At 42.2% G+C, this 14,514-nt stretch overlaps 1 protein-coding gene across 1 annotated transcript in view; it reads right to left on the bottom strand.

Annotated features, from left to right (window-relative positions):
* The window catches only part of LMBRD1 (LMBR1 domain containing 1), a 701,604-nt gene that overhangs the window by 309,515 nt on the left and 377,575 nt on the right, over positions 1–14,514 (bottom strand). Inside the window, exon 11 of the mRNA XM_085610906.1 lies at positions 6,105–6,207. Coding sequence (XP_085467032.1) covers positions 6,105–6,207 — 103 coding nt within the window. The remainder of the gene's footprint in view (positions 1–6,104; positions 6,208–14,514) is intronic.

Raw genomic sequence — 14,514 nt, forward strand, 5'->3', positions numbered from 1 at the left:
GTGCATGTAAAGGATAAACCAATGTCGTTGTTACTTAGTTTCAAATAGTACTCATTGAAGCTTTGTGATGGTCCATTCCATATTATAAATAAGTCATCAATGTATCGGACCCATAGTATTATCCTATCCAGATCTTCTTGGTTTTCAGAGTTCCATGCTATCGTCTTTTCCCACCACCCCATCGTTATATTGGCATAGTTTGGTGAAAAAGATATGCCCATGGCAGTGCCGCACTGTTGTTTGTACAGCTGTTTATTGAAGAAAAACACGTTATTGGTCAGACACATTTCGATCATTTGGAGTAGCATCTTCGTATGTTGCAATTCCGAAATGTTCCTTTGTCTTAGGAAATAGCCGCAAGCATTGAGTCCTACCTCGTGTCTTATGGAGGTGTAGAGAGATACCACATCAATTGTGATTAAAAGGTATTCTTCGCCCCAAGTGATTCCCTCCAGAATTCGAAGAAAGTCGCCCGTATCCTTAATATACGAGCTCATTGATTTTGCGATTGGTGCCAAAAACACTGTCCACATATTGTGAAACGTTCTCATATAGTGATTCACAAGATGAGACTATTGGTCTCCCTGGTGGGTTGATTAAAGTCTTGTGAATTTTGGGTAGGAAATAAATTGTGGGTATTACTGGGAAATCATTGGTGAGAAATTTGAATTCATCCTCGCTTAATACATTTCTTCCATGACATGATTGTAAAAACTCATTCAGTTCAATAGTCATTTTGTTGATTGGATTTATATTGATTTTACAATAGTTGGTTGTGTCATTTAACTGACGTAAGGCTTCATTCACATAGTCCTGTGTGTTCAAGAGGACAATGTTTCCCCCTTTATCAGCGGGTTTGATTGTAAGTTTATTGTTCTCCACCAAATTATTTATTGCTGCCCTTTCCTTTTTTGTTAGATTCTCTCTTTGTTTTTCATTCCTCTTTTTCGGCATTTTGTCGAGCTCTTCAATGATGGCGTCTGAAAATAAATCAAATTTGTTTCCCGGGGATAATGATGGACAGTATTTTGATTTTCTTTTTAGGCCACTATCTACTCTTTTGTCAGTGTTCACTTCAAGATGGTTTATTAACTGTGTTTCTGAAACTTCTTCATCATTTTGATTATACATTAGATCAAACATGTTTTGCAGGTCTGGTATTTCCTCTATTGTCCATTCCGATTGGTTCTGCTTTATTGATGTTGTTTTTTCCGTTAGCTTTGCTGCTGGTTTATTCGCATGTATTTTCGCTAATTTCAATTTGCGGACATATTTGTATAGATCAATCCTGACTTGAGTGTAATTGAAGTGGTTTTCAGGACAGAAAGACAATCCTTTGTTAAGTAGCGACTAAGAGTAAATGTCAAGAAAAAGATCAAGTACCACGATTTGTCACGACTTACAGCAAGGAAAGCAGCCAAATTATGCGAAAAATCAATAAATATTGGCACCTGATATCTGGGGATCCAGATATAGGGAAACTACTGGGAGACAGACCATTGATATCATACAGGAAAACGAGATCTTTGAGAGATGCATTAGTACCTAGTCACTTTAAAGAAAAAGAACAAGAAAACTGGCTAGATAAACAACAGAAAGGCTTCAGAAAATGCAATACGTGCAAGGCATGCAAAATTGGAAAAAATGTAAGTTCATTTAAGGAACCCGATGGCAAAATGTTTGATATAGACCAGAAAATCACATGCACTTCTACTTATGTTGTTTACATAGTGGAATGCAGATGCGGGATGCAATACATCGGCAGCACCATTTGCATGTTAAAAAAGCGAATCCTGGAGCACATAAGAGCAGTGAAGAACAAGGATATGGCATACGCAACAGCAAAACATATGGCATTGTGTCAAAAAAGCGACTGGAAAGCGATGAGTTTCTTTGGAATACACATGGTACCACCAAATGAGCGTGGAGGGAATCGAATGAAAAAACTTCGTCAAATAGAATCAAAGTGCATAATTCGACTGAGGACTAAGACCCCGAAAGGGATGAACAATGATGAAGAACTTTATGTTCATCTGAACTGAATATACAATGTTAAATTAATCAGACATTAAGGAAGTAAGAAATTGATCACATGTGAGACCCACTCAGTTTGTAAACCAGGGTACTATACCCAAACTTGTAGACAATGGCAATTGACTAAGCTTAAGGAAATGCAACTTAAAGTGAATAATAATTGCATGAATATAATAAGGTACTATACAATGTATATTTAGAAACTGCTAAGTTGCCATTCTATGAATTATTTAAATCACAAGTACGATAATACTGCAAATGCCAAGAGCATTACCTAGAATGCACCAAACAGTTATGATATATAATAACGTTTGCCTACATAAGACTTTCTTCCTATAAAAATATAACATTTGGTTGTTTAAACTGCAAATCCCATAATGCCACATGACGGCAAAAATGGTATAAATTGTAGAAATAGAAGAGGGCTCACTGACCGTGAACAAAGCCAGGAGGGCTGAAACGCGTTGGTCTGAGTGTTTCAAAATAAAAAGCCTTAATTAATGTTCCTGTGTGCCGCGTCTTTTGGAGTAAAATTAATAATCGGGTCTGGATCCGACCCCTACGCAGAGCACCCGCGTTTGAGCGCGCAAAGATCTCCTTGGATCACATTGTGGCAATATATATATATATATATATATTATCTACTGGCGGTCGCCAGTAGATAGTTATAGTTAGGACCGTGTTTCCATAGGAAATCCGCAACATTCTATTTGGAATAACTTTGGCGCCGGTCGACGAATCCTCGCGAAATTTTCAAAACTAATGGGGCGCTACGCTCCGCTCCTACCCTGAAAGTCTCGGGGGGATTCGTCAAGCGGGGGCTGAGAAAAAAGGGGGGTCCCAAAACGCGTTTTCCCCATGCATTTTCCCATAGGACCTTTAGTCCGAGCTACAGCCCGAACGGCTGAACAGAATTACTTGAAATTTGGCAGAGAGGTAGTCCTCAGGTCAAGGATGTGCCTTTTGTAGGTCTGGTGTAAATCTGTTCAGTGGGTCCTGAGAAAATAGCATTTAAATCAATATATACATCTGTAAGCGCGCTCCGTGCGCTTACCGTAAGCTTACCGTACGCGTACGGTGCCGTGCGCGAGCTCAATTCTGATTGGTGGTTACATGACTGTAAACATTCGAATCGGGCGAAATCAGGAAGTGTCGGCTGCCATTTTCTGTCTCTCGCACTGAGAAGCAAAGGTGGGGAACGTGAAAAGGGGGCAACGAAGAGAGTTGCAGACCCCCTAGTGTTTGTCAGGGGGTCCAAGAAGGACCCAAAAGTACGAAAAATACATTTAATAATTTAAAAAAAAATAGCGGAGTGCGCGTACGGTAAGCTTACCGTACGCGCACGGCAACAAAAAATACAAAAAGAAATAAAGAAGTAACAATCACATTTATTAAATAAATTAAAGGACCCACAAGGGACAAAAAAACAAATGTTACTGTGTAAAAAAAGCGGCGCGCACGGCATGGACTGCGCAACGTGGGCGCTCGGTGTGCGCATAGTAAAAAACCAGAAAAATAAATAAATACATAACTTAGCATTTAAAAAACCGTACAAATTCACTGAAAAAACCATAGGTTTCACACACGTTATAGTTAGGAATTATCATTTACAAAACCTTGCAAATTCACTTAAAAAACCATAGGTTTCACACATGTTATAATTAGCTGTACATTTCACTCGTAAAAAACCAATGAAATTCCACGTTACAGTTAGATCAGGTAACTATAACTTGCGCGACCGCAATCCACAATGTGTAATTTCAGATGTCAACATTGATGTCATGAGTGATGTCACTGACCATGTCATGAGTGATGTAATATGTGACGTCATCAGCAGTTTATTGTGGGCGCGCAAGTTATAGTTACCTGATCTAACTATAACGTGGAATTTCATTGGTTTTTTACGAGTGAAATGTACAGCTAACTATAACATGTGTGAAACCTATGGTTTTTTAAGTGAATATATATATATATATATATATATATATATATATATATATATATATATATATATATATATATTTCACACATATAACTCACCAGTTATAGTTATTTCTATAACTATAACTTGCATCCCCGCCAAATAGTGTTGTCATCAATGATGTAATTTCAGATATCATCATTGATGTTATCAATCTTGTAATAGAACATGCCATATGGGAGGTAATAAGCAGCGCATGGCGAGAACGCGAGACATAGTTACTTGAAATAATTACATGTGGAGAATTTCTGATGTTAAGTTTAAATTGACATTTTCACCTTATGAGAACATCCCTTTTGTTTTTTTCAGTGGATTTCTAGGGAGTTTTAACATGAAGAAAAATATTTTATTTCCATACTTAACTATGCCAACATCCTGCGGGCGGCCACCCCGCACATCACACTGACTCCGGCCATGAGCAGCATGCTAAACGCCTGTCACGCACAGCCACTGGCCGTGCACAGCGTGGGGCCTGCAGCCAGGCTGTGAGTCCAAAACTTGAGGGCAGCTAACCTCCAAGCCGTGCTCCGCCTTCAGCGGTGCATGGTGTGGGGTTGGCCGCAGGGAGGTGAAGAGATGGAAAAGGTAAAGAAAGGAGAATGGAGGGAGGGAGAGGGTTACAGATGATGAAAAAAGGGGAGGTAAGTGAATGAAGGAGAGAAGAAGGCAGAGAAAAGAAGAGCAGGAGACAAGGCATAATAAGGGGGAAAATGGTAAAGTATGGGGTTAAATTGGAAAAGAAAAAACAAGGGTGAAAGACAAAGGATAAAGAAAATAGGAGATAAGTAAAAGAGGAGAGGGGAAACTTAAAGAGATAAGAATGGAGAAACAAAGAATGATGGAAGAAAAGTAAGGGGAATGAGATAGAATTGAAATACAGTGAGATAAAGAGAAGGTCAAAATAGAGGAATGGGAGAAGAATATCAACAGCTGCAGATAAACATTTGCCAAAATGTAAAGAGCAAGCAAGTGATAACCTTTGAGTTTATTTTTATGTCAGACAATACTAAAGTTCTATTGGTTAGGGGTATACCCATCAATAACCCTCCTATTTGCCTGGGTATCTGAAACGCAATTTATAAACAATTGGTAAGGAGGAAAGGATACATAAATGTTTTTGAACACGGATACCTTTAATTATCCTGTCATCTGCATCTGAATTCGCATATTCTTATTTAACCATTTAGACGTTGAGCATATACAATAAACATATATTTACAATTGACACCTCTAAAACACAAACATAATATGGCTACTGTCCGCCAGAAAATATTTCTTGTTGAGGAGCCACCTTTAAATAGTGTGGACTACCCAGAAGGTTCAAACAATGCATATAGGGACATCATTTTCCGAATTATTCATAAGAGGCAATGTGAGGTTGTAACATCCACAAACAATTCAATAAATTTGTAGTCCTTCTGTTAAACAACTGTCGACGCGGTCGCGTTTCAGCCGGTCTATTTCTTATGGCTTCTTCAGGACAAAAGCAACAGCAGCGTTCAACCCTTTAGGACCAGCTGATTCTGTGCGTTAAACCCTCTAGTTTGAACCTTCTGGGTAGTCCACACTATTTAAAGGTGGCTCCTCAACAAGAAATATTTTCTGGCGGACAGTAGCCATATTTTGTTTGTGTTTTAGAGGTGTCAATTGTAAATATATGTTTATTGTATATGCTCAACGTCTAAATGGTTAAATAAGAATATGCGAATTCAGACGCAGATGACAGGATAATTAAAGGTATCCGTGTTCAAAAACATTTATGTATCCTTTCCTCCTTACCAATTGTTTATAAATTGCGAGACAATACTAAAGTGTTATAAAAAGGTTTACTACAACTTTATTTGATCTCCCAATTTTTCTTAACTCATATGCTACACCCTACTATAAAACGGTTGTGTGCATTTGTAAGATATAAATATCATAGTCCCAATAGAGCATGTGTTTACGGTGTATTTTGATTTTCTATAATTAGCAATAAGAGAAATCACAATTTTATTTTCTGAAATCTTAGTCTTCGATCTCTGCTATTATTGAACCAATTGATGCAAGATGTAGGCGAATGAACACAAACAGCAGTGTTTCAACTAACCGTCTGAAGAACTGGTAGAAGCATATTCAATGGGTTTGTGAGATTAGTTCCAAGAATCAGGAAGCCAGAATTTATGCCAGATGAATGAAGGGCTTTATCAAGGCTGTTCAGAAACAAAAAAAAAAAAGAATGTTACTTTAATGAAATGATTAATTCCTACCACAAATACTTTTCATCATTAACCTACACCACTAGGACCGCAAAGACTTTTTCTATAATCACTAAAAATAGAGATGAACAAGATACTAACTTTTGGTAATGCTTTTTCTGGTGGATACTCTATATAACCACAGATTACTTACCTTGGGAATATTCCCCTGGCGTCAGACTGGAACCAAATCTTTAAGAGCAATACTCCTGTTTGCTGGTAGGTGGTGGTGTTGTGTAGCTCCACAACAATGCCATTCTGCTCTCGAAGAGACAAGCAGGGCCGCAGATCAGCACCACCCATGGGAACAGACATCAGTTGCTTTTTTAGGCTGCTCACTGCTTCAGAGTCCATCAGCAGATTGACATAACGAGTATGCAGATCTCAATATTGGAACGTTTTTGGAAGGCAAAGAGTCCAATTCACATAAAGAGGAGATGGGAGGGTTTGTGAAGAATCTGAACTTGGACAGAGAATACATCAGAAAGTGTTACTCAAGGTAACTAAGTTGTTCTTCAGATGGATACTTCAAACTGCAGATTCCTCACCTTGTGAGCAGTAGCTCCTAAGGAAGTCGGTCTGTGAACTGACTCATAAAAAAAGTCCTGAAGGACCGAGCAAGGAAAATGCAAATCTCTACAGAAATGACTATCAAGGCACTAGTGCTTAGTGAACCTGTGTACTGAAGCCCATGTAACCGCCAGACAATTCTCCAGGACAGGTACTCTGCTTGCCAACACAGTGGTGGCACCTCTGACTCTGGAGGAATTAACCCAAAGGCCTTCCAAAGGCTGACTCCTAGCCTTTGCATGGCAGATCTTGATGCAGAGCACAATCCATCGAGCTATTGTCTGCTTCTAAATTGACTATCCTTCTTTGCACCAACAAACCCAACAAAGAGCTGATCGTTTACTCAATGTTGCTTGGAGCAATCAATATAAAATAAGTGGTCTCTTGGGGACCAAACAGTGGAGCCTCTCTTCCTATTTTGAGGGATGAGTTAGAGCAAAGAAAGCAAGAAGGGCGACAGCCGGTCGGACTTGAAACAATGTGACTACTTTTGGTAGAAAAGAAGCTTAGGTCATTAACTCCAACTTATTGGCAAAGGAGGGAGACAGAAAGAGCCTGACACTCCCTCACACATCAAGCCGACTGTATGGCAAAGGCCATTTTGAGGGTCACGAAACATGGTAGCAATTGTACACCTGCTCAAAGGAGTAAACAGTAAAAAAGTATGAACCAACTTTAAATCATACTATGGCATCACAGAGAGCTTCGGTGGTATAAATGTTCCAAACATTTCAAAAATCTCATCACAACAGGTGATTTAAATGGAGGCTGATCTGGTAACAGTAAAAAGAAACAACAGCTGACAAGTAGCCTTAAATCCTGCCAAAAGCTAGTCCTTGCTGGGCCAGCAATAAATCCAAAATTTGGATACAATTAGGCAGATTCCTCTGGTCCTGTGCCCACTAGGACTTCAGGTTCAACTGCAGAGTCGGCATATGCCAGCTGGCATATTTCAACAATGGGATGCTGGATCCAACAATCCCAGCAGCCTCAGAGTCATCCGCACCGAGATCCAGGATGGAAGCTGAAACATCAAGATCATAGCTCAAATGTCCTAGACTCTCTGCCATGGGGGAAAAGTGAAAAACTGTACCATATTCAAAGCAGCTCAGATGAACAGGAGCATCTCCTATCTGAAGTCAGGTGTGACTTTGACTCATTGATAGTGAACTCCATGGTGGTAGGCGGTTCGCTTCCACCTGGAGGTGGTGAACGACTGCCTGAGACGAGCCCACCTTCAACAGTCAGTCATCAAGCTAGGGGAAAGGCCCCTGACATTCTAAAGTGTGCTGCTACCACCACCATCAATTTTGTGAACACCTGAGGGACACTGTTGAGGCCAACAGGGAGCACTGCAAACTGACAATTCTCCAAGCCTGTTGTGAACGACTGACAACACCAGAGGGCCTACAGAACAGGAGCATGGAAATAAGAGTCTAGCAGGTCCAATGTCACCATTCAGTCTCCAGCATCTAGAGCAGACAAAAACTGGGCCAGCATGAGCATCTTAAATGTGTCTTTCTGCAGGAAGGCGTTTGAAGGATGAAGATCTAAAATAGGACAAAGGCCTTCGTCCTTTTCCAGAAAAAGGGAGTATTATGAGTAACACCCAGCCCCCCCCCACTTCCAAGGCCAGAAACCTCTTGATGGCCCTTTTGGTCAGAAGGGCCTGCACTTGCTGTTGCAAGTCAACATGTGGCCCTCCGTCAGTTATTCTGATGGTGGTGGAAGGTGCGGTCGGGTAGAAAGAAACAGGAGGGCATAGCCCCGATTGACAATTTGGAGGATCCAGTTGTTTGACATAATGGCTTGCCATCTGTGGAGGAAATGAGGGATCCAGCCCCAGGGTGGTTCTGTGCCGTAAAGGACACACTAAAGAGTTTTTGTGAGGTCAGCCTTTTCCACACCAGCGGGCCACTTCCAATTTAAGTTAATGCCCCATGGTCTGAAGAATGTCCCTGCCACATTCCAGAGGCTGGTGAACCAAGACCTGGCTAGGAGGCTTTACTGCTTCTTACCTGGATGATATAGCTGTCTTCAGTAGAAGCTCAGTGGACCATCTCTTCAGACTTTCCAACAGGCAGGTCTTACAATCAAGGCCAATAGTGCCAGATAGGGCAGGGTTCTGTGGTGTACGTAGGACACCTTGTAGGCGGGGTTAAGGTGCAGCCCCTCCAGGCCAAAATAGAGACTATACTGACCTGGGAGTCCCCTACTCAGACAGATATGAGGGGCTACCTGGGTCTGACTGGTTACAACAGGAGATTTGTCAAGGGATATGACACCATTGTTGACCCTTTGACTGAGCTGACTTCCAAGAAGCAGCCCAAGAAGGGGATTTGAACAGACGCCTATCAGAAATCCTTTGACACCCTCAAACAGACCATGTGCACAGTCCCTGTACTCAAGGCCCCTGACTTTTCCAAATAATTAATTGTACAGACAGATGCTGTTGAGGTGGCTCATTTGCTTACAGGGAATGGACTTCAAGGTGAAACACCATGCTGGGCCAGACCATTCCAATAGGGACGGTGGGTTTATCTAGTACTTCTGCTTTAGCAATGAGAACTCCCAGGAGGTTGAGTAGTTCTCCCTACTTTCTGCTAGAAAGAGGGAAGGGAGGAAAAGACACATTAGACCGGTCAACCTTAGGGTGGCCATCCCCCATACATTTAGCCTTTTTCCCTCCATTGTTGCTGGAATTCGTTTTTGTTTGTTTTATGACTCTGCACTTTACTACTGCTAACCAATGCTAAGGTGCTTGTGCTCACTCCACTAAACATGGTAAGATTGGCTTACACCTAACTGGCATAATAAATGTACTTATAGGTACCTTGTAGAGTGGTATACCAATACCCACGGACTGTAAATTAAATGCTACTAGTGGACATTCAACACTTATTGTGGCAGCAACTTAAGTAGCCCCTAAAACATGTCCCAGGCCTGCTATTGCAGCCGGAATGCCTTTTTAAACTACAAATTCAACTTGGCAATAGAACACACTTGCCAAGCCTTAAACTTCCCTTTTATTACATATAGGTCACGCCTAAGGTAGGACCTTGGTAGCCCATAGGGCAGGGTGCATTGTAATTAAAATGCTGGACATATACTATTATGTTTTACATGTCCTGGAAGTAAAAAAAACTCCTAAATTAGTTTTTCACCACTGAGAGGCCTACCTGTTATACTGGATAACATTGTGTTGCTTTATTACATTTAATAAGTGCTACCTATTATTAGAGCGAGATCAGCATTTCATGTTTGGTATCTATGAAATCATATTTAAGAAACAGTCCTGGGATGATTGTGCTACAGTTCTGTTTGGGATGAACTGTTCCCATGAAGAACAGGGTCAAGGCTGATTTACACATGGCTTAGTCCAAACTTGGGTAGCATGGTGAGCAAAATATGATGGTTTGGGATGTGGCTATGAATAATTCAAGTATTTCATCTATCACCTTGCTGTTTTTGCTGTTAGAAAGTTGGCTTTTTCCTGCCTTCTGCCATGTGGTGCCTGCAGCCTATCCTAGGTATCATGACTGGGTGTAGTTGGCAGTTAGAATGTGTGAATTGCTCTCAGACAATCACACAATAGAGGGATTAGGTGTGCCTGAATGGGCCATCTGCTGGCAGGATGGGAGGGGGGGGCGGAGTTGGGTACTTGCAACTGAATAGGCTGTCCTCTGCCTTCACACAAAGCACTAGTCACCACTGTATTGGTCCTGCAGCCAGCAAGGAGTCAGGAAATTCCAAGCTGTTCAAAGAGAAATCTCTAGAAACCTCTGCTACTTCAAAGAAGGCACCAGAGATATATATGTATCTCTGGTGCCTTCTTTGAAGTAGCAGAAGTTTCTAGAGATTTCTCTTTGAAATGCTTGGAATTTCCTGACTCCGTGTTGGCTCTGCAGGACCAATGCAGTGGTGACTAGTCCATAGTCAAGTTGACACAAACATAGTCCCCTTTGTCCACACTAGACTATGTCATAAACTGTACAATATACTATGCTCTTTACAAGAAATAGGGTTATCACAGGCCAATTATGAAACACAGGCCTTGCTCCATTACCTGGGCACACATCCCAAAATTTTTATTGGATTCAGCACCCCAACGGGACCCCCCTTTCTGGCTCTCTAATCATTCCTTTTTGTACATGATATGACCTTTACCCAATACAGGTGAAGATGTAAATGTGTTTCTACTGAATTACAGTCATGTCTCTGGTTCACATATGCCACCTTATTACAATGTTTAGATACTCCCTTGAGAACTCGGATGGGCTAAGTGCACGCCGAGAGGCGTTTTGCCTTTGACATATCAAAGCCAATTGAACGATAGTATATAGGCATTCCCTTAAGAACTCGCGCGTTTAACTGCAGAGCAGAGGACGCGTACTACGGCGGCCTGAACGGATGCACAGCATGGTGTGTAGCAACCGGGGCGCTCTGACCCATTTTTCAACTACAACGGGTGCCCGGGGGTACGGTTATTTCAAGCCTCACAGACCCAGATACACACTTGTGTAGCAACATCAATACGTTGACTTGCTCGGGCCAGTTCGGTTTTCTGTTTGGGGTGAAGCACATCATTTACAAATTTTGTTTTATAACACTACCCAGGGCCTTTCGCATGGAATGCGCATATTTTTTAGATTCTTAATGAGCTTCATATGAGTTTACTAAACCCCATTGGCCAAACCGGCCAGGCGAGTTTAATTACCAAAACACGATACATGGGGCACCCCAACAAGTGCCTCCTTAATAATGTCCAGATATCTTTAGACATAACATATGATATAATATTGGGGTATTCTTGCTACCACCCCTCGCACTACTGTTTATAATGAGGGCATAAAAACGGGAGCTATGGATACTCTGCTCGGAACTCTCCGTTCCTTCACTCTTTTAAACGCACTCAGCTTGTTCTCTAGGAGGCACCACAACTACTCATTGGGCGGCACTTTTTCGAACTGGCATGATGGGCACAGATTCCAGGGTTACGACACTTGGGGCATTCCAACGAGTGCCGCTAAGGTGTGTCCTAGTACTTTCTGATACGGCAGCAATCTAATATTGGAGTACAATTTAGCCAGATCTACTCGCACTTCTTTCTGTTATGGTGGCACAAAGATGATGGATACCTGCACACATTATACGTGAGGTTAGCGCAGTCACTATTACTTGCTATGGGGAGGTTTCCCTTATTGGACTAGACACCCATCGGGATGACACTGGACCTACATCCAAGACCCCATTATGAATCACAAGGCATAACACCACAGGTAGTTTAGGAGCCCCAATTCATTTTCCTGTTTGGAAAGGACATCATTCCAATTACAACTGTTTTTAACTGCATTTTGTCAAGCACATAGTATCAAGTCCCCCTTATTCCTCGAGGGTCAACAGTCAAGAAGAGGGCCTATTTCCTCATTTCTCAACTTTGTAGGCATAGGAGCCGAGCAATATCGGACTGACCCAAGATCGAGGAGGGAACAATTCTAAAGGATGACACATACTGTCCCTGAGAACGTTGTTGTAAAGACCAACAACCACAGAAGACCATACTTAGATACTAAGGTATGTCGCCTTGGCGACATTTACTTCTGGGCATTATTGCCATTGAGGACATTACTGCGCTAACATTCTTACTTCACTCTGGATTACCTACACTCTTATGGGGTCCACATTTCTCTGATCAGTCATGGTGCACTATACTTCATCCTTTTATGTGTATCTCTCTGTATTCTTTGTCTCTTGTTCACTTTCTTCTTATATTATGTCAGTGTGTCACCCAGCTATACAACAATATTCCTTATTGACTTGTTGCGTGTTGAGACTGTCCCTGTCTTTTATATGAGACTGTTTATATGTGACTTTTTATATGTGTAGGTTTTAGATGGGAATTTTCACATGAATGTTCTTACATGTATTTGGTTATCTGTGATTGTTTATATGTGGACTTTTTATACGTGAACACTTAAATGCTAGTTTTTTACGTAGATCGCCCGTGTGGAAATCTAAGTGTAAATATTGTGCTTTTTTTGTATTATCGTCCATCTGTGTTGATTTTTGTTGTATTATACACTATATGTTTTATATGTTCTACAGCCCTGAGGAAGTCCACAGAAGTTGGACGAAATGCATTGGCTGTTAGCTGTTTTTTTCAAAAAAAGAATAAAGAACATTTTGTGATACAAATAATGAATGGACCCAATTACTCTTGGAACTGGTGGTGCAATCCACCCTTGTGATTAACTGGCCGTGAGTGGTGTTCGGTGTTGACTGCTGGCATTTGTTGTTCCTTCCGAGGTTAAGTACGAGGAGGGCTGTGGAGATGTAGCGGTGGGAGGTCGCAGAACCAGGGTTCCTGGCGCTGGCCATGGTCGGGTTTTAGACGGGCGCAGATGGGCTTGCCTTTGGCATGCCATCAGCGCGGCCGCCATTAAGTAAGGGAGGGGGAGGGAAGCGCAGTTGGGGGACGGGAGCAGAAACTGGGGGAGGGGCCACGGGGGCAGCAGCGGTGGGAAAAGGGCACGGAGACCAAAGTGCACAGAAAGGCAGAAAAACGGCACAGGCGCAGGCACAATAACAAGACAGTGAAGAGGCTAGAAGGAAGACAGAAAACAGCACAGAGACAGACAACAGCAGCCAGCAGAAGAGCAGGTCTCTCCCACTGGACCACCAGGGATGAGGTGCAGGAAGGAGCCTGTGGGTGGAGGAGGGCCTCAAACACCTACCTGCACAGGGGCAGCGGCAGCAGCACAACTGCAGAGCTGCTGGGGAAGAGAGCAGGTCTCTGACCAGGAGGGACTTCAAGGGCTAGTTTGCTGGCCTCCTGATCAGAGCCTCAGGGCATAGAAGGCTCCTACCATCCTGAATCCACACCTGGACCAAGCATGAGTGAGTCCTAACCCCCCCCCCCCCTCCCCCCAAGTGGTACTCCTCCAGTCCTAGATCCTTGGTGTACTTTTGGCTAAAAACTGCTCTGAGAACCGAGGGAAGACCAGGGCAAACCTTCTTGTCTATCCACCCAAGGTGCATCGCCGATTGGCCTGACTTCGTGATAGCTCCCGCTATGTTCTTCTCCACAGCAGCAAATCCTGCTCAGCAGTCCCTTGGCGAAAGGGGTAACTGGCTTCCAGGAACTTCCTTCAGCTACAGCCTCCAGCGGCTCCCAGATGATGACATTCCCTCTTTGGACATTGCCTACAGCCATGCCCTGCTGAACTTCAACTTCTCATAACATTTTCTTCAAAATTTCTTTCAAATCCCAAGGTAAGCGCAGACCATGTCCAATCATTGTATTCAAACCACAAACCATTGCCGTAGACCATATTTTTATTACTTGGCCCCGGTCTCAAGCAACCAGATTTCTGTGGTTTGTGCTAGTTTTTACTAAAAACTTTTTTTTTTAAATCACAATGCTGGTTCTACTGATTGGATATTTCTAGTTTTGATTTAAAATAATTGATTACAATTTACTCTATTTCTCTAAATTTGCGTGGGAGTTTTCATATGCTGTGTTATCATTGTATTACAGTTTGTGTGCTGTGAAAATAATTTACACATTGCCTCCCTGCTTTTTTTGACAGTTTAGCCAGAGTTAAGCACAGGTTAATTTTAGTGAGTTTTGTGTTTCACCTTGACGGGGATTGTGGCTGCTACTGAAATAGGGGTCACCCCCCCAACAAACAA

Source organism: Triturus cristatus, chromosome 6, assembly GCF_964204655.1.
Source record: "Triturus cristatus chromosome 6, aTriCri1.1, whole genome shotgun sequence".
Lineage (NCBI taxonomy): Eukaryota > Metazoa > Chordata > Amphibia > Caudata > Salamandridae > Triturus > Triturus cristatus.